The sequence below is a fragment of the Grus americana genome, chromosome 33 (assembly GCF_028858705.1).
Source record: "Grus americana isolate bGruAme1 chromosome 33, bGruAme1.mat, whole genome shotgun sequence".
Lineage (NCBI taxonomy): Eukaryota > Metazoa > Chordata > Aves > Gruiformes > Gruidae > Grus > Grus americana.
Window position 1 is genome coordinate 587,758 of NC_072884.1, and position 22,291 is coordinate 610,048.

At 64.0% G+C, this 22,291-nt stretch overlaps 3 protein-coding genes across 5 annotated transcripts; 2 read left to right on the plus strand and 1 right to left on the minus strand.

Moving 5' to 3' along the window:
- Positions 1-343: 343 nt before the first annotated feature.
- Positions 344-4,850, minus strand: PGLYRP2 (peptidoglycan recognition protein 2). Its single transcript, XM_054808099.1, has 5 exons — positions 4,747-4,850; positions 2,368-3,207; positions 1,388-1,598; positions 1,011-1,305; positions 344-857 (listed from the first exon to the last, which is right to left on the minus strand). The coding sequence occupies exons 1-5, from the start codon at positions 4,796-4,798 to the stop codon at positions 855-857; spliced, it is 1,401 nt and encodes a 466-aa protein (XP_054664074.1). The 5' UTR covers positions 4,799-4,850; the 3' UTR covers positions 344-854.
- Positions 4,851-6,306: 1,456 nt separating this feature from the next.
- On the plus strand, positions 6,307-12,439 carry LOC129198497 (ultra-long-chain fatty acid omega-hydroxylase). 3 transcript variants are annotated; one of them, XM_054807813.1, is made up of 12 exons: positions 6,307-6,514; positions 8,019-8,269; positions 8,855-8,908; positions 8,992-9,119; positions 9,682-9,829; positions 10,247-10,514; positions 11,118-11,184; positions 11,259-11,388; positions 11,461-11,594; positions 11,683-11,747; positions 11,858-11,940; positions 12,182-12,439. In XM_054807813.1, the coding sequence occupies exons 1-12, from the start codon at positions 6,329-6,331 to the stop codon at positions 12,357-12,359; spliced, it is 1,692 nt and encodes a 563-aa protein (XP_054663788.1). In that variant the 5' UTR covers positions 6,307-6,328; the 3' UTR covers positions 12,360-12,439. The 3 variants fall into 3 exon arrangements, with proteins under 3 accessions (XP_054663788.1, XP_054663789.1, XP_054663790.1); XM_054807814.1 differs by having other exon boundaries at positions 11,858-11,939; positions 12,144-12,439; XM_054807815.1 differs by having other exon boundaries at positions 8,125-8,269; positions 9,702-9,829.
- Positions 12,440-13,287: 848 nt separating this feature from the next.
- Positions 13,288-22,024, plus strand: MCOLN1 (mucolipin TRP cation channel 1). Its single transcript, XM_054807992.1, has 14 exons — positions 13,288-13,648; positions 13,824-14,014; positions 16,515-16,682; positions 16,760-16,919; positions 17,073-17,160; positions 17,949-18,045; positions 18,216-18,315; positions 18,439-18,545; positions 18,770-18,919; positions 19,005-19,106; positions 19,364-19,486; positions 19,759-19,965; positions 20,096-20,226; positions 20,698-22,024. Exons 1-14 carry the CDS (start codon positions 13,633-13,635, stop codon positions 20,732-20,734), a joined length of 1,677 nt encoding a protein of 558 aa, XP_054663967.1. The 5' UTR covers positions 13,288-13,632; the 3' UTR covers positions 20,735-22,024.
- The last annotated feature ends 267 nt before the right edge of the window (positions 22,025-22,291 follow it).

The window sequence follows — 22,291 nt, forward strand, 5'->3', positions numbered from 1 at the left end:
TTAAACACCATCATTAGGTTTCAGAGTGAACGGGTGCCGGAGATGGAAGCGCCTGGGAGCGTGGGGTGTGGGCACCTCTGGGGGCTCGATGGCCATCGGAGGGGTGCCCATCTGGAGGTGGGGGTCTCCTTGAGGGTCTTCAAGGTGGGTTATGGGGGGACAGTGTTGCCTGGGCACACGGCGCACGTGTGCACACACACATACACGTGCGTGCCACAGCACCCAGCCCTGCAGCAGGTCCCAAGCACCTGGGTCCCTCACTTGAGTCCTCTCCCATGACCCTATAGCCCCCCCCCCATCCCATGCCTCAGTTCCCCCCGGCTCTCCAGGGACCACCCAAAGCTGATGTCCTGGCATTGACTTTATTGCAAGGGGATTTCTGGTGGTTCCTGGCTTTGGGGATGGTCTGCTGGGCCACCGGGGTCAAGATCCACCCGGGCTGGTGCCCATCTGGGCTAGGATCTGCCCAGGCTGGTAGCCTTCAAGGCTGGGGTTCTTCTGGGCCAGGGTCCATCAAGGCTGGCATCCGTTGGGCTGGTGTCCACCCGGACCAGGATCTCTCTAGACCAGTGTCCATCAGGGTTGGCAGCCATTGAGCTGGTGTCCATCTGGACCAGGGGCTATCCGTGATGTCATCCATTGGGTCGAGGTCTGTCTGGACCAGGGTCCATCTGGGCTGGTGTTCATCAGAGTGGTATCCATCCGGACCAGGGTCCATCCAGGCTGGTGTCCATTGAGCCAACATCTGTTGGACCAGGGTCCATCCGGACCATCACCCGTTGGGCCAGTATCCATCTGGACCATGATCCAACCTTGCCTGCACCCATCCAGACCCGGACCCACAGGGCCGGTCCTCACTGTAGAAGAGAGGAAAAACCACGATGAGTCCCAGCATCACCTCCCACTTCCACCCCCACCAAACCCCCATCTGGTCATGCCGGACTGGACCAAACACCCAACCAGGCACCAAACCTCCAACCCCTGGAGATGCTACAGAGCTTGGTGCTCACCTTGAAGCCATGCCAGGTCTCAATCTCATGGAAGAGGGAGTTGCCGGGACAGTCAGTATGACCCATCTGGCGGTGGCCACGTAGGGTGTAGTTATGATGGAGCCGGCCGGTCCGCACGGCACAGGGCAGGAGCCCATCCCTCACCAAGGCGATGGTGTCAGGGTCCGGCAAGGTGGCCGAGAAGTCTCCAACGTAGCCCACGCCGTAGCCTTTGCTGTTGTAGCCTTTGGTGTGGGCACCAACCCAGTGCCAACCCCGACCTTGGTACAGGTACCCATCCGACCCCACCACGAAGCTGCAAACACCCATGGGTCAACCTGAGCTGCCCGGAGATGGGTGCCGGGGACCGCCATGAGGTGACGGTGACAGGATCTCACCTGTAGCCGATGTCATCCCAACCACGGGTGTCCTGGTGGAAGCGTTGCATGGCACGCATGGCGCGGGCGCAGGCCGTGAAAGTGCGGCATGGGACGCTGGGTATGAAGGTGTGGTGGATGTAGATGGAGTCCAAGGGGAGGGTCAACGGCTTGGGGGTGCCCCGGTAGGGACGGGCACCCCACATGCACCGGGGCACGATGGCCGGGCAGTCTGCGAGGGAAGGCAGATGGTGGAAGAAGGGGACTTGCCTGGTCCCACGGGCAGTTGGGGACATGGCATTGTCCCCTTGGGGTCTTGGGGACGTGGACCATCTGCTCAGCTTGGGAACCTCTTGGCCTGGGACATGGTAGTGTCCTCCTGAGGTCCCTTCATCTAGGGGACGTGGAGCATCTGCTCAGGGTGTTCCTTGGCTGGGGACATGGCTGTGTCCAGTGTCCAGGGGACACACTGGTGTCCATCCAGAGGGCGTGGTGGTGACCAGCCAGGGGACAAAGCAGTGTCCAGGGACCCATTATCCAACGAACATGGTGTTGTCCATCCAGGGACCACCATCTGGGTACACACCAGTGCCCATCTAGGGGACACAATGGTGTCCAGCCAGGAGACACACCAACATCCGTCCAGGGGACGCACTAGTCTTCATCCAAGGGACTTGTGGGTGTCCATCATGGGGACACACCAATGTCCATCCAGGGGACATGGTGGTGACCATCCAGGGACCACCACGTGGGGACACAGTGGTGTCCATCCAGGAGATACACCAATGTCCATCCAGGGGACATGGTGGTGTCTGACCACGCCAGGCCATATGTCACCAGTCGGCTCTCAGAGCTCAACTCCCCCCAGGGCCACCTACACTGGGGTGACACTGGGGACACCCAGCCCCACCCAGGGTGCAGCTTCTCCACCCATCCTCCCACCCGATTTTTTCTGGGGACACACACAGACATGATATCGCGACCGGGTGCCACCTCCCTACCCACGTAGACCTCCATGAACTCCTGTGCTGCCCGATGAGCGATGGCCACCACCTCCTCCGGCCCCACATCCTCCAAGAGCTCCTGGGTGGGTGGCAGCACCCGCAGCACCCTCAGCATCGCCGCCACCTCCTCCTCCAGCTTCCCTGGCTCCGTCAGCACCCGGAAATCTCGTCGCCGGTAACTGCTGGGGGGTCGCCCCTTCTCCGTGCCGTTGCCTGTCCCGTAGTAGCCCCGGAGAAGGTCGGCGAGCGGGATGGGTGCTCGGGCCAGGTGTGCACCCAACAGCACCCCATCCATCGCCCCGTTGGCGATGGCATCAGGGATGAGTGACGGGGGTCCCAGCAGGGTGTAGTTTTGGGGGTCGTCGACGTCGTCCCAACAGCCGCCGGGTCCCAGCGTGGTTTGGTTGCCGTCACCATCACGAGCCAAGAGGAACGACGTCCCCAAAGCTTCGGCGATGGTGACAGCGTAGAGCGCGTCGACGGGTGGCTCGATGTTGGGGATGGGCCACCCCGAGACCCGCTTGAGGCCAACCTCAATGCCGGCGAGGAGGGGGCCGAGGGCGACGGTGGAGCCGTCGGGTGCCAGCACCGCGCCGCGCTCAGGCGCCGCAGCGTCGTGGCGGAGGAGTTGGGTGAAGAGCAGCCACTGTTCGTGGCTGAGCGTCGGTGGGGCTGGTGGAACGTCGGGTGGTTCTCCCAACACCGCACGGCACCCCGGGGTGCTGCAGCTACCCAGCGCCCGCGCCAGTTCCGGCACGGTGCCGGTGAAACCGCGGTCGGTTGACTCAAGGGCTTCCACGATCTCAACCACCGAGTCCATGTGGCGTGGTGGGAGACCTGGGGAGGGGACAGGGGACGTGGGAGGGGACCGAGGGGCACCCATGGGGTCAGGGGTGCCCCCCTCCCCCGGGTGCAGGGATGGCGCCCACGAGTCTCCCCCGGGGTGGGTGAGCGTGCACCCGAAACAGGGTGACTGCACCAAAATGGGGAGAAATGCACCCGAAACGGGGCGAATGCGCCCAAACCAGGGTGAAAGCACCCGAAACAGGGTGACTGCACCAAAATGGGGAGAAATGCACCCAAAAGAGGGTGAAAGCACCCAAACCAGGATGAAAGCACCCAGAACAGGGTGACTGCACCCAAAACAGAATGAAAGCACCCAAAACAGGGTGACAGCACCAAAATGGGGAGAATGCACCCAAAACCAGAGCAAATGCACCCAAAATAGGGTGAATGCACCCAAAACAGGATGAAAGCACCCAAACCAGGGTGAAAGCACCCAAAACAAGATGAAAGCACCCACAGTAGAGCAAATGCACCCAGAAAAGGGTGAATGCACCCAAAACCAGAGCAAATGCACCCAAACCAGGGTGAGCGCACGCGGGGGGGGTGGGGGGGTGGGGGGGGTGGTGTGTGAATGGAAAGCGAAAGCACCTCAAACTGGGTGAAAGCACCCAAAATAAGGTGAAAGCGCCCAGAGGAGGGCGCAAGCACCCAGGAAAAGAGTGACTGCACCCAAAACAGGGTGACTGCACCCAAAACGGGCTGAAAGCAACCCGAACAAAAGCACCCAGAACAGGCTGAATGCACCCAAACCGGGGGGAAACCACCCCAAAACCAGGAGCGAAGCACCCAGAGGAGGGCGCAAGCACCCTCCCCCCCCCCAAAGCACCCCAGAGAAATAGCGAAGGCACCCAGAACCGGGTGACTGCACCCAAACCGCGGTGAAAACACCCTCAAACAGGTCAAAGCTCCCCCCCAAAAAAGGCAAAAGTATCCCCCCCCAAAAAAAGAAAAAAAAGGGCAAAAGCACCCCAAAACGGGGCGACTGCACCCATCGCGAGCACCCAAAGCCAGACTGAACTTGAACGTGCCCAAAACTGGGTGCGACCCCGTCCCCGCTCACCCCCACCCCAGCATCACCCAAGTGGGCACAAATTTGGGCCAGAATCACCCTAATTAGGGTAAAAAAAAAAATGCAACCGGAGCCATTTTGGCCCAAAAAGGGTCTCGGAGAAGCCCCCACGGTTGCCACACGCATGTTGGAGCGTGTTGGGGCGTGTTGTAGCGTGTGGCTGCGGGTCAGGGTGTGTTGTGGCGTGTCGCGGCGTGTCGCGGCGTGCTGTGGCGTGTTCTAGTGTGTCGCGGAGTGTCGTGCAGTGTTGTGGCGTGTTGTGGCGTGTTGTGGCATGTTGTGGCGTGTTGTGGCGCGTTGCGGCGTGTTGCGACATGTCACGGTCCGTCGTGGGGCGTTTTAGCACGTCGGGGTGCGTTGTGGTGTGTCATAGCGCGTTGCGGCACGCGTGCGGCATGCGGTGGGTGTGTAGCGGCGTGGCGTGGCATGGCGTGGCGTAGCATGTCGTGGCATGTGCCTACCTGTGCTGGGATGGACACAGACGCTCAGCGCCACGAGGAGCCACGGGAACATGGTGCAGGATACGGCCCCCGTCGCCGCGTCCCGTGTCGCGGCTTCGACGGACTTCGGCCCCGGGGCGGGGGGACGGTGGCGGGGGGGACGACACCAACACAGTGGGTGTGTCAGGGTGACACACGTGTGTGTTGCGTGGGTGCTTCCGGTGGGGCAGCTCTGCAGCACATACGTGTGCAAGATGTGCGTGGCACAGGCGTGGCGGGGGGACTGGGAAGTGGTTACACGTGTGTGCGTGCGTGGGGTATTCGTGCACAAGAAGCGTGCCCGTAAGTGCACGTGTGTGCGCGCGTGCTTGTGCATGGTGCGCACACATACGTGTGTGTGCATGGGGTGTGCGTGCATACGTACGTGTGCACAGGGGGTGTATGCACATGTATGTGCGCATGTGCACAAGGGGCGTGTGCAAGTGTCTGCATACGCGTGTGTGTGCGTGTGCACAGGGGGTGTGTGCGTACATGTGCGTGCCCAGGTGGGATGTGCGCATGTACATGTGTGCGTGCGTGGCGTGCATCTACATGTGCGTGCATGCGTGCGCGCACACAGATGCACGTGTGCACAAGGGGTGTGTGCATGCGTGCTCTGCGTGCAAGGTGTGCGTGGCACATGCGTGGGGGGACACTGGGAAGTGGTTACATGTGTGTGCGTGTGTGTGTGCATGGGGTATGCGTGCACAAGAAGTGTGTACATACGTGCAAGCGTGTGCGCACGTGCACGGGGTGCAGACATACCCACGTGTGCACAGAGGGTGTGCATACATACGTGTGGTGCACGAGGTGTGTGTGCGTACATACGTGCGCGCGCGTTGCGTGTGCCTGGGGTGTATGTGCACATACACGTGTGTGCGCGCACGTGTGTGTGTACCCATGGCGTGCATGTGCGTGGGGGTGTGCGAGGGGGGGGCTGGTATGTTCTCATGTGTGTGCACATGCGTGTGCGCCCACGCGCTTCGGCGCCCGTGTGCAAGCAAGGGGTGCGTCTGCGTGTGCACAGAGGAGGCGTGTGCGTGTGCCACCAGGACACGTGTCAGGGCGTGAAGCCACCAGGACTCGTCACATGAAGCTGCCAGGACACGCATGGGTGGGAGAGGGACAAAGCCACTGGGACACCCGTCGGGGGGATGATGCCACCAGGACACGTGTCACATGAAGCCACCGGGACACGTGTCAGGGTGTGAAGCCACCAGGACACACATGACAGGATGATGCCACCAGGACACATGTCGGGGCCAATGCCACCGGGACACATGTCAGGGCATGAAGCCACCAGGACACGCATGAGGGGCCGATGCCACCAGGACACGTGTCAGGGCATGAAGCCACCAGGACACGTATGACAGGACGATGTCACCAGGACACGCATGAAGGGATGAAGCCCCCAGGACACACGTCGGGGCCGATGCCACCAGGACGTGCGTTACGACCAAGCCACGGACGCGCGTGACGACACGGCGCGGCGGGGACATGTGACCAGGCGATGCCGTGCCCAACCCCCCCCTCCCCCCTGCCCAACCTTTGCCCTGTCCCCGTCATGGCGGTGGCCTCGGCGCTGGGTCCACTGGCCACGGTGGCCATCGGCACCCTGCTGCTGGCCCTGCTGCTGGGGTGGCTTTGGGACGCCGTGGTCAGCGTCACCCGCTTCTGGGCCACTTGTCACCGACTGCGCAGGTTCCCCCGGCCACCCTGGCGCTGCTGGCTGCTGGGTCACACCGGCTTGGTGAGGGGACAGCGGGGGGGACAGTGGAGATGGGGTGGTGGCATCTGGGGGGTGACAGGGACAAGGTGGTGGCATCTGGGGGGGTCAGTGGAGATGGGGTGGTGGCAGTTGGGGGGGACACAGAGGGGACGGGTGGTGGCATCTGCGGGGGTCAGTGAGGATGGGGTGGTGGCATCTGTGGGGGGACAGTAGGGACAGGTGGTGGCAGCTGGGGGGGACAGTGGAGATGGGGTGGTGACATCTGGGGGGGTGACAGGGACAAGGTGGTGGCATCTCGGGGGGGATGGTGGAGATGGGGTGGTGGCACCTGGGGGGGACGGTGGAGATGGGGTGGTGGCACTTGGGGGGGGACACAGCGGGGATGGGTGGTGGCATCTGGGGGGGGTCAGTGAGGATGGGGTGGTGGCACTTGGGGGGGACAGTGGGGACAGGTGGTGGCATCTGGGGGGGTCAGTGGAGATGGGGTGGTGGCACCTGGGGGGGGACAGTGGAGATGGGGTGGTGACATCTGGGGGGGTGACAGGGACAAGGTGGTGGCACCTGTGGGGGGGACAGTGGAGATGGGGTGGTGGCACTGGGGGGGGTGACAGGGACAAGGTGGTGGCACCTGGGGGGGGACGGTGGAGATGGGGTGGTGGCACCTGGGGGGGGACAGTGGAGATGGGGTGGTGACATCTGGGGGGGTGACAGGGACAAGGTGGTGGCATCTCGGGGGGGACAGTGGAGATGGGGTGGTGGCACTGGGGAGGGACACAGCAGGGATGGGTGGTGGCATCTGGGGGGGTCAGTGAGGATGGGGTGGTGACACTTGGGGGGGACAGTGGGGACAGGTGGTGGCAGCTGGGGGGGACAGTGGAGATGAGGTGGTGACATCTGGGGGGGGTGACAGGGACAAGGTGGTGGCATCTCGGGGGGGATGGTGGAGATGGGGTGGTGGCACCTGGGGGGGGACGGTGGAGATGGGGTGGTGGCACTGGGGAGGGACACAGCGGGGATGGGTGGTGGCATCTGGGGGGGGGTCAGTGAGGATGGGGTGGTGGCACTTGGGGGGGACAGTGGGGACAGGTGGTGGCATCTGGGGGGGTCAGTGGAGATGGGGTGGTGGCATCTGGGGGGGGTGACAGGGACAAGGTGGTGGCACCTGGGGGGGGACGGTGGAGATGGGGTGGTGGCACTTGGGGGGGGACACAGCGGGGATGGGTGGTGGCATCTGGGGGGGGTCAGTGAGGATGGGGTGGTGACACTTGGGGGGGACAGTGGGGACTGGGTGGTGGCACCTGGGGGGGTGATGGTGGGTACAGGAGGGTGGCACCTGCTGGGGGACAGTGGAGGGACGGTGGTGGCACCTCCAAGGGAATGGTGGGGACACGGTGGCGGAGCCTGGGGGAGGACGTTGGGGACAGGGTGGTGGCACCTTGAGGGGGGTGACAGCAGGGACACAGTGGGGACAAGCGAGCTCTGGGTGTCTCCGAGACCACCAACCCAAACTGAGATTGTCCCCAAGGCTGGCCACAAGCTGAGGACAAGCATGTCCCCAAGTCTGGCTGTGACCATGGGGACAAGGGTGTCCCCGCGTTGGTCACTGAGCCCTGCGGTGTCCCCTGGCGCAGGGGAAGAGCACGGAGGAGGGGATGCAGCAGGTGGACGAGCTGGTGGCACGGTACCGGCACGGCTGCTTGTGGTGGCTCTTGCCGTGGATGCCCATCCTACGCCTCTTCCACCCCGACACCCTCCGCTCCATCCTCTTGGCCTCAGGTGGGACACGAGGGCCACCAACCCATCCCTGAGGGTCCCCAGGGTTACCTAGAGGCGTCACCGTAGCTGGCCTGGGGATCTGGTCACGTCCAGGCACCCATCCTGTGGGTGGCCACCAACCCAACCCCAAAGGTCTTCGGAACCACCCAAAGGTGTCACCCTTGGCTGGCCCAGTGAGTGCCCAAATGCCTTGGTGGCCACCAACCTGTCCCTGAGTGTCCCCAGGGCCACCCAGAGGTGTGACCCATAGCCAGCCCAAATGCCACCCCATAGTGACCACCAACCTGTCCCTTAGGGTCCCCAGGGCCACCCAGAGGTGTCACCCTTGGTTGGCCCAGTGAGTGCCCAAATACCTACACCATGGTGGACACCAACCTGTCCTTGAGGGTCCCCAGGGCCACCCAGAGGTGTCACCATGGCCAGCCTGGTGGCCTGCCTGTACCCAAACCCCCATCCCGTGGTGGTTATGGGTGCAGATGTGGGGTCCCCTCTCCTTAGGGACCCCACCCATCTTGCAAGCCCCTGAGGGGACCTGATGCCACCCTGGTGGCACCCCTCACCAGCCCCCGCTCGCCTCTCCCGCAGCCTTCATCGCCCCCAAGGACCAGCTCTTCTATGGCTTCCTCAAGCCCTGGCTGGGTGAGTGGGTGCTCAGGGGTGGCAGGACATGTGGGGCGGCACCCATGGGTGCACCAGGGATGGAGCCGGGTGTCTCGCCGCAGGAGACGGGCTGCTGCTGAGCCACGGGCAGAAGTGGGCTCGGCACCGACGCCTGTTGACGCCCGCCTTCCACTCGGACGTTCTCAAGTCCTACGTGGGTGTCTTCAACCAGAGCACCCACATCATGCACGTAAGCACCCGCTGCCTGCACCCAGATCCCAACCTGCACCCGCTGCCTGCACCCCAACCTTCACCCAACCCCCTGTCCAGCACCCTCTGCCCGCACCCAGACCTGCACCCAGACCCCAACCTGCACCCAGATCCTGTCCTGCACCCAGACCCCACCCCGCACCTGCTGCCTGCACCCAGACCCCACCCCGCACCTGCTGCCTGCACCCAGACCCCGTCCGGCACCCGCTGCCTGCACCCAGACCCCAACGTGCACCAGATGCCCGCATCCAGACCTGCACCCAGACCCCAACCTGCACCCAGACCCCAACCTGCACCCACTGCCTGCACCCAGACCTGCACCCAGACCCTGTCCAGCACCCGCTGCCCGCGCCCAGACCTCAACCTGCACCCGCTGCCCGCACCCAGCCCCCACCCTGCACCCAGACCCTGTCCAGCACCCAGACCCTGTCCAGCACCCAGACCAGCACCCTGCACCCAGCACCCGCTGCCCGCACCCAGACCTCAACCTGCACCAGCTGCCTGCACCCAGCCCTGACCCCAGCCCCCCGACGGGCACCCAGCCCCGCACCCCTGCCTGCAGGCCAAGTGGCGGGCAGCGGCGCAGGCAGCGGGGGGCCCGGCGCGACTGGAGGTGCTGGGGCAGCTCAGCCTCCTCACCCTGGACACGCTCCAGAAATGCATCTTCAGCCACGAGAGCCACTGCCAGCAGTGAGTGTCACCCTGTCCCCTGCCGGCGTCACCCTGTCCCCTTCCCGGGGTCCCCCCCACCTCCTTACCCCAGCTCTGTCCCCCGCTGAGGTCCCACCCCACCCTGGCTTGGTCCCCGCTGGTGTCTCCGCTGCACTTTGCACCCATCAAGGTCCCCACCATCCCAATATTGTCACCTCCAGGGTCCCCACACACCAACTCTGTCCCTCCCGGGGTCCCCCCTGATCCCAGCTTTGTCCCCCCCATCAGGTTCCCCCTACCCCCAGGACTCTGAGCTACCACCCTGGTGTCACCCCAGCCTGGTCTCACATGTCCTACTGCCACCCCATGTCCCCACTGAAGCTCACCATGGCCAGGGGGATGGCCATCCCCAGTGGTCCACGGTGACCGTCCCCAGTGGTCCCTGGTGCCCCACAGGCAGCCCAGCGAGTACATCAAGGCCATCCTGGAGCTGAGCACCTTGGTGGTGAGACGCCATCACCGTCTGCTCCATCACCCAACGTGGCTCTACCGCCTCTCGGCCGATGGGCGTCGCTTCGCCCAAGCCTGCGCCACCGTACACAGCTTCACCGCTGGCGTGGTGCAGCGCCGGCGCCAGGCCCTTGACCGCCTCGGCCACCAAGCCTGGGTGGAGAGCCACCAAGGACGGAGCATGGACTTCATTGACCTTCTCCTGCTCTCTAAGGTAGTGCCAGGGTGAGATGGTGGTGGCCATGGGGAAGGGTGGTCGTAGGGTGGTGGCCATAGTGGTGTGGTGGTGGCCAAGGGGATGGTGGTGGCTATGGGGAAGGTTGGCTGTAGGGTGGTGGCCACGGGGAGATGGTGGTGGCCAAGGGGATGGTGGTGGTTATGGGAAAGCTTGGCCGTAGGGCGGTGGCCATAGTGGCATGGTGGTGATCAAGGGAATGGTGGTGACTATGGGGAAGGTTGGCTGTAGGGTGGTGGCTACAGGGAGATGATGGTGGCCATGGGAAAGGGTGGTCATAGGGTGGTGGCCATAGAAGCATGATGGTGGCCAAGGGGATGGTGGTGACTATGGGAAAGGTTGGCTGTAGGGTGGTGGACATAGCAGCATGGTTGTGATCAAGGGAATGGTGGTGGCCATGCAGAGGGCTGGCTGTTGGGTGGTAGCCACAGGGAGATGGTGGTGGCCAAGGGGATGTCGGTGGCCACAGAAAAGGTTAGCCATAAGGTGGTGGCCATAGGGCAATGGTGGTGGCCATGGTGAGGGTTGGCCATAGACCGGTGGCCCCAGGGGGCATCTTGGCTGCCACGCTCACCCTTGCAGGACGAGGACGGCAACACCCTGTCGGATGAGGACATCTCGGCCGAGGCTGACACCTTCATGTTCGAGGGTGAGGGCAAGCCACAGTGTGCCATCAGAGCGGGGGGACCGACATGTCCCCTCGCTCACCCCTTGTCCCTGCAGGCCACGACACGACGGCCAGCGGCTTGGCGTGGCTGCTCTACAACCTGGCCCGCCACCCCCACTACCAGGAGCAGTGCCGCCAGGAGGTCCGCGAGCTCCTCAAGGGCAGGGACGTGGAGGAGATCGACTGGTGAGAGGTCCCCGGTGTCATCCCCTGGCCACCCGGCTTGGGGACGCTGGTGCCATCATCCCTCGCCCCCAGGGATGACCTGTCCCACCTGCCCTTCACCACCATGTGCATCAAGGAGAGCCTCCGCCTGCATCCCCCTGTCACCGCCGTGTCCCGGCGCTGCACCGAGGACATCGCCCTGCGTGATGGACGCGTCATCCCCAAGGGTACGGCACTCCCAGGGTACGAGATGTCCCCAATGTCACCATCCCTCCTTGTCCCCTGTCCCTAAGGTGGCCGTTTCCATCCCACCAGGGATCATCTGCCTGGTGAGCATCTATGGGACCCACCACAACCCGGACATCTGGCCTGAGCCCCAGGTAGAGCCACTTGGCCCTGGTGGCATGACTATGGGACAGCGGGATGTCCCCGTCACCATGGGCAGGGACAACCACGTCCCCACGGCGTGACGGTGTCCGTGTCACCCCAGGTCTACAACCCACTGAGGTTCAGCCCGGAGAACAGTCAGGGACGGTCCCCGTTGGCCTTCATCCCCTTCTCCGCTGGCCCCAGGTAAGCCATGGTGGGGACACGAGTGTCCCCATGTGTCACCCCCTGAGCCTGGTTGGGTTCAAGGTGGGGTGGTTGTCCCACAGCCGTGACGTTTGGGTGTCGTGAGGACAACACTGTCCCCACGTTTCGAGGAGGTTCCACCATCTGCTCCACCACCCAGACGGTGGAGGTGGTGGTCTGCTGTCCCCCGCGTCACCCCCACGGTGGTGACAGAGGTGACAGAGAGGCGACGTGGTGGCAGGAACTGCATCGGACAGAGCTTCGCCATGGCTGAGCTGAAGGTGGTGGCAGCATTGACAGTGGCACGCTTCGCCATCCGGCTGGACACGGGACAGCCACCGCGCCGCAAGCCCGAGCTCATCCTCCGCGCCGAGGACGGGCTCTGGCTGCTGCTGGAACCGCTGCCGGAGGTGGCCTGAGGGACACAGGGACACGGGGGACACCTTGAGCCACGGCCATCCCACCAGAGGGAGGAGTGGTGAATAAATGGTGGCACGGAGGGGACGGTGTTGTGGTGTGGTGGGGGGGGTGGGGATGTGTCCTCCTTGGTCATGTGCCACCTCATGGTGTGGACATGTCCCTCCATGCCACACGTCACCATCCTGGCATGGACACATCCTCTGGGGCCACATGTCACCATCCTGGTGTGGACATGTCCCCTCTTCATACATGTCACCATCCCGGCATGGATGTGTCTTCCTGGACCAAGTGCCACCATCCATGGCCATGTCCCTCCATGCCACAGGTCACCATCCTGGCATGGACATGTTCCCTGGGCCACCTGTCACCGTCCTGGCATGGACACGTCCCCTGGGCCACATGACATCATCCGTGGACATGTCCCTCCACGCCACACGTCACCGTCCTGGTGTGGACATGTCCTTCTGGGCCAAGTGCCACCATCCATGGACGTGTCCCACCATGCCACATGTCCCCGTCCTGGTGTGGACATGTCCTCCTGGGCCAAGTGCCACCGTCCATGGCCATGTCCCTCCGTGCCACACATCCCCGTCCTGGTGTGGACATGTCCTCCTGGGCCAAGTGCCACCGTCCATGGCCATGTCCCTCCGTGCCACACGTCCCCGTCCTGGTGTGGACATGTCCTCCTGGGCCAAGTGCCACCGTCCATGGCCATGTCCCTCCACGCCACACGTCCCCGTCCTGGTGTGGACATGTCCTCCTGGGCCAAGTGCCACCGTCCATGGCCATGTCCCTCCACGCCACACGTCCCCGTCCTGGTGTGGACATGTCCTCCTGGGCCAAGTGCCACCGTCCATGGCCATGTCCCTCCACGCCACACGTCCCCGTCCTGGTGTGGACATGTCCTCCTGGGCCAAGTGCCACCGTCCATGGCCATGTCCCTCCACGCCACACGTCCCCGTCCTGGTGTGGACATGTCCTCCTGGGCCAAGTGCCACCGTCCATGGCCATGTCCCTCCGTGCCACCGTCCTGGCCCAGGTAGGGGAGGGGGTGGAGCCACTTGCGGTGAGTGGGCGTGGCCACAGCCAGACAGTGGGCGGTGCCACTGCCAGACAATGGGCGTGACCCTTGCCAGGCAGTGGGCGTGTTCACGGCTTCACCCAGCCCTAATGTGGGCGTGGTTACAAGCCAAAGCAACGAGTAGGCGGGAGTCACGCCGGTGCTTTCCGGTCATGTGATACAGGCGATTGAAGCCGCTCTGCGGCGGCGTTATGGCGGCCCCGGCCGGTGAGCGGCAACCGGGGACCGGGCCGGTGGGGGGGGGGAACCGGGCCGGGGAGGGCGGCGGGGGGGAGGGGACGGACGGCGCGGATCCGCGCCGTCCCCCCCCCCCCCCCCCCCCCCGCCGCCCTCCCCGGCTGATGTCCCCGGTACCCGCCGGTTAACGGCCGTTTCCCCTCAGAAACGGAGCGGCTGCTAGGCCGCGGCCCGGGCTACGGTACCACGGAGTCTCCTGTGGTGGCGGAGGAAGAAGAGCTACGACGTCGCCTTAAGTATTTTTTTATGAGTCCCTGTGATAAATACCGGGCCCGGGGACGGCGACCCGTTAAATTGGGGCTGCAGCTGGCCAAGATCCTCCTTGTCACCGTTCAGGTGCGGGGACAACGGGAACAGGGCGGGGGGGGGGACACACACGGACACGACACACACTGGGGAGGGGTGGTCTTGGAGCACGGGTGGGCCTGGGGAACGGGGATCAATGGGGAAGGGAGCGTGGGGATACCGGGGGGGTTGGCACTGGGACATGGGGACACTTGGGGAGGGGTCCTGGGACATGGGGACACTTGGGGGGGGGGGCATGGGGACACCAAGGGGGTGGCCCTGGGACATGGGGACACCAGGGAAGGGGGCGTGGGGACACTGGGGGGGGTGGCCCTGGGACATGGGGGCACCGGGGAGTGGGGGTCTTGGGACATGGGGACACTTGGGGGGGGGGGGTCCTGGGACATGGGGACACTGGGATGGGGGCATGGGGACACCAAGGGGGTGGCCCTGGGACATGGGGACACCAGGGAAGGGGGTGTGGGGACACTGGGGGGGTGGCCCTGGGACATGGGGACACCGGGGAGTGGGGGTCTTGGGACATGGGGACACTTGGGGGGGGGGGTCCTGGGACATGGGGACACTGGGATGGGGGCATGGGGACACCAAGGGGGTGGCCCTGGGACATGGGGACACCAGGGAAGGGGGTGTGGGGACACTGGGGGGGTGGCCCTGGGACATGGGGACACTTGGGGAGGGGTCCTGGGACATGGGGACACTGGGATGGGGGCATGGGGACACCAAGGGGGTGGCCCTGGGACATGGGGACACCGGGGAAGGGGGCCCTGGGACATGGGGACACTTGGGGAGGGGTCCTGGGACATGGGGACACTGGGATGGGGGCATGGGGACACCAAGGGGGTGGCCCTGGGACATGGGGACACCGGGGAAGGGGGTGTGGGGACACTGGAAGGGAGGCCCTGGGACATGGGGACACTGGGGAAGGGAGGCATTGGAACATGGAGACACTGGGGAGGGGGAGTCCTGGGACATGGGGACACTGGTGGGGGGGGGGGGCGGTCCTGGGACATGGGGATGCTGGGAGGGGGGGTCCTGGGACATGGGGATGCCAGGGAGGGGTGGCCTTGGGACATGGAGACACCAGGGAAGGGGACATGGGGACACTGGAAGGGAGCCACTGGGACATGGGGACACCAGAGAGAGGGGTGCTGGGGGCATCCTGGGACATGGGGACACTGGGGAGGGGTGGCCCTGGGAGTCCTGGGACATGGGGACACTGGGGAGGGGGTCAATCGGCATGGGGACGCCGGGGAGGGGTGGCCCTGGGACATGGGGATGGTGGGGGAAGGAGCCTGGGGACACTGGGCACAGGAGCACTGGGGAGGGGGTCCCCTGGGATATGGGGACAGAGGGGAGGGGGACGCCAGGGTGGCATTGAGGGGCAATGGGCAGGGGGACACTGAGGTGTGGGGAGTTGGGGGGTGACGATGACATGGCTGCTGGGGCGGGGGGGAGGCTCTGAGGCAGGCATGGGGACATAGGAGGGGACGCCCTCAGCAAGGCCTGGGGACATCGTGGGGCATGTTGGGGGGGGCTGAGCATCACTGGGGGAGCATGGGGGGAGCTTTGATTATTTGGGGACATGGAGGGGGTGCTTGGGGACAGCGGGGGACTCAGGAGAGGTCCCCTGGGTGAGCGGGGGAGGGGGGGTCTGTTGGAGTTACCCTGGTGGCACGTCCTTGGGCTCTGCGTGCCCCACGCTGGGGTGTCTCAGGCAATGGGTGATACCGGGGTGCTCCCCCCCCCCCCCCCCCAAAAAAAAAGGAGGGAGTGTGGCAGAAGGGACGCTCCCCCCTGCCCACCACCTCAGGGTGTCACCAGCTCCCGGATGGGTGCCAGGCTCCGTCCTGGGGACGGAAAATCCCCCAGGAGCTGCCGGGCCGCGATCACGAGGCGTGTAGGAAACAGCCGGCACGTGACATCCCCCTCCCGGCCAGGGAAGTTGGGGTGCCCGGGCCTTGGCCCCCCCTTTTTTTTCTGTCCGCGGGTGCCCGGGCCTTGCCCCCCCCCTTTTTTTTCTGCCCGCTCAGCGCTGCGGCGTTGTCCTGGGTGCTTTTCCCCCCGAGGCTTTGAACAGTGGCACCCAGAGCCACCCGTGCCCTCGCCCTGCTAACGAGCGGCGTCTTGTGTTAATAAACACGAGCTAATTACCGTCGCGGGGAGCGTGCAGGCAGGGAAAAACGCTGATGAAGAAGAGGAAGATGAGGGGTCGCTCTGCCGTCGTGTTCCCAGGGTGGCGCTGGGGGGGGGGACAGACACGACGCGTGCGTGTCCCCAAGGAGATCGTCCCCCATTTGCAGTGGGAGAGGAGCTTTGCCGTAGGAAATCGGCCGGTTTAAGAGTTTTTGGGGCAATCTCGGGGACGCACCAGCTGGCCCTTGTCTTTTTGGGGTGACCCAAGCATAGGGTGATGGCGTTTTGCCTCCTGTGAGCATCTTTGGGGTGAAACGGCGGCGTTTTGGGCCATGGCATGGTTTTTTGAGGAGCTTCCAGGGCAGGGATTTAATTCTGGTCCCTTTTTGTCCCTCAGCTCATCCTCTTCGGGCTCAGCAACCAGATGGTGGTGACGTTCAAGGAGGAGAACACCATCGCCTTCAAGCACCTCTTCCTGAAGGACTACGTGGACGGCGCGGACGACTCCTACGCCGTCTATACGCAGCACGACCTCTACGACCGCATGTTTTACGCCGTGGAGAAGGTGAGATCCGCGGGCAGAGGGGGACACGGAGGTGGCTCGGGGCTACGTCCAGCCGCTGAGGACATCTCCTTCTCCAGTACTTGGCCATTCCCAACGAGACCATCGGCCGCTACGCCTACGTGCGGGCAGAGAGCGGAGGAAACTGGTCGGCCCTCATGCTGTGCCAGCAGTACTACCGTAAAGGACGCATCGATCCGGCCAACGACACCTTCAACATCGACCCCAAGATCGTCACGGGTGGGTTTTGGGGACGATGGGGTTGAGATTCATTGTGTCACGGCCACCGCTTGGTCCCGGGGAGGTTTTTGGTCGTCGTTCTGGGCTCGAGAGGGTCCAAGGGGTCTGTGTGGGGCCTCGGGTTTCCCTGAAAGTGTTTCTCCTTCCCTGCAGACTGCCTGGGAGTGGACCCCGAGGACCCCCAGCCTCTTCCTCCGGAGCTGGACCGTAACTACAAGAACTTCACCCTCAAATTTCACAAGTAATCGCCGACGTCTTCCCCGCAAGCCGGGATGTCCCGGTGTTTGGGTGCCGGGGATGTCCCGTAGCGGCAGGGTAGGGGTGATGACGAAGCAGGGACCCCAACGCGAGGAATTCCTCGCGCCGAAAGCTGCTGCCGGGGTGGCAAAAAAAAAAATACCCACCCTAAAAACCCCCGTCGGTTTTAAAAAAACACGTGCGGGATAGAAACAAATCCGCCCTTGTGCCGAGGGAGACGTGAAACCGCCGAGCTTGCGCAACAAAGCAGCTGCTTTCCGACCCCGTCTCCGTCGGCCGCAGAGCTGACCCCGCCGTACCGTGACTGTCCTGCAACATCCGCTTTGGGGGTTGGTTTCCCTTCCCCGAAACCCTGCGCCGGCCTTCAACGGCATTTCGGTGGCCCGCGGCCAAGCCCTGCAGTTGCGGGCACGTTATCGGCGCGGGCAGGCGCCGTCTTCTTGCCGGTGCTGGGCAGAGGGACGCAGGCGCTGCTGGCACCGAGAAATACGGTGTAGCTTGCGACACCGTTTCTTCCAGAGGGTCCAACCTCCCCGCCTTGAAGCAAAATTCAGCGATGCTGGGGCAGGTTGGGTGTGATTTGCTCCTCCAAAGCTGGGGACACCCTTCCCTGGGGCTGTTTGCACCCCCAAGGAAGGTGTTTACCCCCTCTAGGTCGGTCGTTTGACTCTCGGCGCCGTGGTTTTGGGGGTTCGGGGGGTGTCTTAAGTGGGCTGAGACCCCCCGGATAAGCCCCAGGAGGGGGGGATTAACAAACATCCCGTCCCGCAGACTCATCAACGTCACCATCCAGTTCAAGCTGAAAGCCATCAACATCCAAACCATCATCAACAACGAGATCCCCGACTGTTACACCTTCACCATCACCGTGAGTGCGTCGGCACCGCTCCCCACCTCGGGACGATCCAGCCTGCCCTGCGCGGGGGTGGCAGCTGCCTTCGTGGGCATGGAGGGAACCGGGTACAGGCAGCGTTCCGGCAGCGAGGAGCTGCCAGACGCTTTCACAGGCGGTAACCCGTGTCCCCGCTTTCTCCCCAGATCACGTTCGACAATAAGGCGCACAGCGGCCGGGTGAAAATCCACCTCGACAACCAGGCGGACATCAAGGAGTGCAAAGATCCCAGCGTCTTCGGCCGAGGTAGGAGCCGCAAGGACGCGACGAAGCTGGCGTCTGTCACCCAGTGGGTGCCGAAAGGCCGCGTGGGTTCCTCGGGGTGCGACCGTGCCCTTCGTTAACCTCGTTACACCACGTGTCTTGCAGGTGACAACTCCTTACGGCTGTTCTTCGACGTCGTCGTCATCCTCGTCTGTTCGCTCTCCTTCATCCTCTGCGCTCGCTCCATCATCCGGGGCCTGATGCTGCAGCACGTGAGCGGTGGGACGGCGGGAAGCGGCGTTAACCGTAGCCACCCTCCGTGGTGTAACCGGTGGGGATGGACAGAACTGCCGTCGGGACGCTGTTTTGGCACTGCCGGGTTTTCGGAGGAAGCCTTTTTCCCCGCGGGGATGCTCGGTCAAATCCGTGGGTGCCGCGAGATGGGTGAAACCCTCCGGGTGATGGGTGACGGACCCCGTTTTTCCTCTCTGTGCAGGAGTTCAGCCGGTTTTTCCAGCGCCGTTACAACCAGAGCGTGTGTCTGTCAGACCGCATGGAATTCCTCAACGGTTGGTACATCCTCCTGGTGATCAGCGACGTCCTCACCGTGCTGGGAACCATCATGAAGATCGGCATCGAGTCCAAGGTACGGTGACGCCGGGGAACGAAGCTGGGGACTTCGGGGACGGCGTTGGCCGTGCCTCAGGCCCGTCACATCCTCGTCCCTGCAGAACTTTGCCAGCTACGACGTCTGCAGCATCCTCCTGGGCACCTCCACGCTGCTGGTCTGGGTCGGCGTCATTCGCTACCTCAGCTTCTTCCAAAAGTACAACGTGAGTGACGCCGGGGGCGGGTGACCTGGGAGCCGAGGAGACAATTTTCAGGGCTTGGGAACGGTCCTGCCGGCCTGGCCACAAGCACCTGGACGGGCTCAGGCTCGTCCTACGGCTTCTGCGTGTCCCCAGTGTCCCCGTCCTGCTCTGCCGGGGACCTTGGTGTCGTACGGGGTGCTTTAACCGCCGTTGGGTGACGCCCTCGGTGGAAGACGGGGGTTAATTCTGATTTATTTATTTTTTTTTTCCTCCGCCAGATCCTCATCGTCACGCTACGGGTGGCCCTCCCCGACGTCATCCGCTTCTGCTGCTGCGTGGCCGTCATCTACCTGGGCTACTGCTTCTGCGGCTGGATCGTCCTGGGCCCGTACCACGTCAAGGTGCCGCCGCGGGTCGGCGATCGGGGTGGGCTTCACCCACCTCCGGGCTATTGCCCCGCTCAGATTTGGGAGGAGATGGGTGCAGGGCCGGTCCCCGTTTTGGCAGCGTGCGTTAGATATGGCGCCGCTCTTCGCCGCAGCCTCTCTCCTCCTTGACGCGACGGCACCGGGGTGGCGCGTAGGGTGTTGAGGAACTTTCTCTCCCTTTTTTGATGTGGGGGTGACGCGGTGGCCCGGGTCACCTACCAACTCTTTCTCACCTCCCATCCCAGTTCCGATCCCTTTCCATGGTGTCCGAGTGCCTCTTTTCCCTCATCAACGGGGACGATATGTTCGTTACCTTTGCCGAGATGCAACAGAACAGCTACTTGGTGTGGCTCTTCAGCCAGATCTACCTGTACACCTTCATCAGCCTCTTCATCTACATGGTCCTCAGCCTCTTCATCGCCCTCATCACCGGCTACTATGAGACCATCAAGGTGAGGCTGCGCCCAGACCTTTAAACAAAACTTCATGGTTTTTGGGGGTTTTTGATCCCGTTTTCCCCTCGCCGGAGGGATTCGGCTTCCCCTTTTCCATATTTTTTTTTTTTTTTTCCACCTCCCGCAGCACCAGTGCGAGGGCGAAACGCCCGTCTCCCAGCTCCACGCCTACATCGCCCAGTGCAAGGACAGCCCTAAATCGGGCAAGTACCGTCGCGACAGCGCCTCATCCTGCTCCGTCTTCTGCTGCTGCGAGCGGTGAGCGGGCAGCGCCGGTGTCGGGGTCGGGGGGGGGGGCTTCTTACCGACAGATCGGGGTCAGGGACGCTCTGAGCCCCCCCTTGTTTTCTACCCCGTTCCCTCCTGCGTGCCGGGAGAGGAGGATTTTACGGTTATTTTCGTTGCTGGCTCCTCGTGCGTGACCGATCCCACGTGGATCGTGATTTCCAACCCATCTCCGTGCCGGTGAGTCTCTTGCCGGCACCCCAAAATAGCTCTTTGCCTGTGGGGACCCCTCCACGTATAACCGGGGTTCCTGGGCTCCCTGCGTCCTCGCTCCCCGCTTCCCACCCTGCTTATTTCTTTGGCGGGGGGGGGGGTGGGGGGGGGGGCGTCGCGTGTGTTGGGTCTCCCTTTAGCTGCTGCTGAGTCTTCTTTCCGAAATCGAAACCGTTTTCCGCGAATTCATCACATTTCTCCCCGTTACCGCCGGCGCTGTCTTCTCCGCAGGGCTCCTCTGCAAGACAACGCACTGCTGGTGAATTGAGGGGAGGACCCCCCACCCCCCCACCCCGTGACGCGGACCCCCGGGGACACAAAGGAGCGGTACCCCGTGCTCCCCCCCCTCCCGGCGCCCCCGAGCGCTTTTAATTTATTTTATCGTCGGCTTTTATCGGCTTGGGGTCCGGAAGGAGCGGGGAGAACTGGCGCCCAACGTCCCCTGCGCTTTTGGGGGGGCACTCGACCTTGGCCTTGCTGCTCCCAATCCCGAACTGGAGCCAGGGAGTCCCTCGGGGGCTCAGTGTGGACCTCTCGGACGTGTTTTTGGGGACAACCCGGAGCTCCGTGACCCCTCGGACGTGTTTTTGGGGGGCAGCCCGGAGCCCTGTGATCCCTTGGATGTGTTTTTGGGGACAACCTGGAGCCTCGTGACCCCCTCGGACGTGTTTTTGGGGACAGCCTGGAGCCCTGCGACCCCCTCGGACATGTTTTTGGGGAGCAGCCCGAAGCCCTGTGACCCCTTGGCCCTATTTTGGGGCTCATCCCCCAGCCTTGCAACCCCTCGGACGTGTTTTTGGGGACAACCCGGAGTCCTGCGACCCCTCGGACATGTTTTTGGGGACAACCTGGAGCCTTGTGACCCTTTGGCTGCGTCAAGGATGTGGCTGAAGCCCCTGGTTCCTTGGCCGTGTTGGGGACTCGTCCACCCCCTCCTCGTCCCCGAGCCCCGTGGCCCCTTGGCCGTGTCGGGGACTCATCCCCCCCCTCGTCCCCAAGCCCAGCTGCCCTGTGACAGCGCGAGGGACTCGTCCCCAAGCCCTGCAGCCATTTCAGGGGGAGCCCGGAGGCACGACAGGCCGCGGCGGCTCCCTTTGACCCCCACCCGGGACGGGACGGGGGGGGCAGCGGGGTAAAAGCGAAACGGGTGCCCCCGTCCCCTCCTCGGCATCGCGCCCTGGAGCTGTTTACGCGCGGCGGGACGGGTCAAGGGCGCGTTTTGTAACCGGAGGAGCAGCTGCTCCAGGCTGGAGCGGGGCCAGCGGCCGCTCGCACCAGGCACTGCCGCCTCCGCCTGCCTTCCCCGCGTCCAAAAAGGCCGAATTTAACCCCAAATCGGAGAGACCGCCCGTGGTGGGGAGGTGTTTGGTGCTTTCTCATTCATGGACTGAGTTGTGGCCAGTCTCAGCTGCGGGGGGGGGGTGGTGGTGGGGTGTTTCTCTCCCTGGGTTTTGCTCCCCGTTTTGGGGTGGCCGGGGGTGAGTTGTGCCCTCTGTGGGGTCCTGGTGGGTGCCCCCCCCCCCACCCCGTGGCGGGATAATAAAGCGCCCTGGGAGAACAGTGGGGTTGTGCTGCTGTGGGACCCCTGCGCCGGGGGTGGTGGGTGCCAGCACCTCGGGGTGCCTGTGGGGGGACAGGGCTGGCAGTGGGTGCCACGGGTGCTGTTACCCCAGGGTGCCCGTGGGGGGACAGGGCTGGCAGTGGGTGCCAGCACCTTGAGGTGCCATGGGGAGAGGGCTGGCAATGAGGCCGTGGGTGCTGTCACTATGGGGGGGCAGGGCTGGCAGTGGGTGCTGTCACCCCGGGGTGCCCATGGGGGGTCAGG